The 1,601-nt window shown below is 40.0% G+C and overlaps 1 protein-coding gene across 1 annotated transcript; it reads right to left on the bottom strand.

Moving 5' to 3' along the window:
- Positions 1-203: 203 nt before the first annotated feature.
- Positions 204-1,366, bottom strand: LOC111878871 (uncharacterized). The gene is made up of 3 exons (XM_023875353.1): positions 1,355-1,366; positions 984-1,240; positions 204-885 (listed from the first exon to the last, which is right to left on the bottom strand). The coding sequence occupies exons 1-3, from the start codon at positions 1,364-1,366 to the stop codon at positions 204-206; spliced, it is 951 nt and encodes a 316-aa protein (XP_023731121.1).
- Between the last annotated feature and the right edge of the window lie 235 nt (positions 1,367-1,601).

Genomic DNA, 1,601 nt, shown 5'->3' with positions numbered 1-1,601 from the left:
GCAAGTAATGATATACTTCCCGCAGTATCTACGTGAAATGGTTGCGCAAGTGCATAGCAAGCAGCTTGAAAAGAATGCGCAAATTCATAAGATACGAAAGAATCTGAGGCACCAAAATCAAATAAAATGTGAGCAGGTCTAGAATTGACAAGAAATGAACTCGTCACAACATTCGGGTCCTCGCGTGCCTTCTCTGTGGTAATTTAGAACGCGCGACCCTTAGCTATTTGTACCTCCTCATTTTTAGCTGGAGTATTCTTTGGTTGTTGGACGGAAGCTTGAGTTCCCATCACTTGGCTGGTAAGAGTAGGGCAGAAACACTTCTTGTGGCCAATAATACCACATGCATAGCAAGTCACATCCTTCCTTGGGCAAGATGGCTTTATATGACTAGTTTCTCCACATCGATAACAGAAAATGGATTCCTTGTCTATTTTGCATTGGCCTAGATGATTCCTTCCATAAACGCGACATGAAGGCGATTGAATATAAAACGATTGTGACCTGCCGCAGCCACAAAAAGCACTCTGAGATTGTGCTTGCTTGCTAGGATCAGTTCGAACAGATCGAGCTGGTGGAATAGTGGAAATAGGAGCAGTTCTTTTAGTATGTGGATGCTTTGGAACAGTAAGAGTGGCACCAGATATCTCTAAGTCAAGCTCACGTCTTTGAGCATACTCAATAGCTTTCTCAAACGATAGAACATCCTGATTGGTTACAAAATCATTGATTTCATGTCGTAGTCCTTCTAAGAATAACTGAATTTTCTCATCTTCAGTTGGAATATACTTTGCAGCAAATCGTGCTTTTTCACTGAACTGAGTTTCATACTCATTCACAGTAATTCCTCCATGTTTAAGCTCGAGGAATTCCTTCTCCTCATATCTAAAGGACAATACTTCTCTAGCACATGAGTTTTGAACAACTCCCAGGGTAAATTCTCCTGGTCATACCCGTTGAGAGCTTCATATGTTGCTTCCCACCTGACCAAGGCTTCTCCGATGACCATTACAGAAGCATAGATAGCCTTGTCTTCATTATCCACATGAGAGACACAAAATACTTTCTCGGTGTTCTGAATCCAAGTTAGAACAACTATGGGATTAAGGACATCAGAAAACTCTGTAACACTACTACTCTTGAAAGTCTTGAATGAGGGATGTCTCGCCTTCTCTCCTGAAGATTCTCTAGTGTCTTTCTCTTTTCCTTTATCACCATTCTTTTTCTGTTCTTTGAGAGTCTGTCGAATAACACCGGTAAGTTTACCCAAGAGTCGCTCCTCACAAGGAGATACTGGAGTATTTACTTCCTCAGGTTGAGGGCCTCCACCAACCTCAGGGGTATGACTACTTACTTGTTTAGCCATCGCTCTGTAATATGGAGTAACATTGTATTTTAGAATATTAGGATTTATTATAACCTAAAACTTCACTTAAGTCTTTCCTATGATTTGTATCCATATACTTATAATGATTCAGTTCATATATTGAACTTCCAATAGTTTAAGTCTAAATACCAATCTGTGGCATTTAGTTCGCTTAAACTACTGCTCTGATACCATGATTGAAAGACCCTACCTTTCATATTTCTGAAAGATTCAA

This window comes from Lactuca sativa, chromosome 1 (assembly GCF_002870075.4).
Source record: "Lactuca sativa cultivar Salinas chromosome 1, Lsat_Salinas_v11, whole genome shotgun sequence".
In the NCBI taxonomy this organism is placed as follows: Eukaryota; Viridiplantae; Streptophyta; class Magnoliopsida; order Asterales; family Asteraceae; genus Lactuca; species Lactuca sativa.
Note: the sequence above shows the minus strand (reverse complement) of the source record. Positions and strands in the feature narration are given on the sequence as shown.

What these genes read in the sequence shown, in the direction of transcription:
- LOC111878871 (XM_023875353.1), bottom strand. An exon ending in ATCGGAGAAGCCTTGGTCAG is followed by an intron (nt 886 to 983) that starts GTGGGAAGCAAC and finishes ATTGTCCTTTAG; the next exon opens with ATATGAGGAGAAGGAATTCC.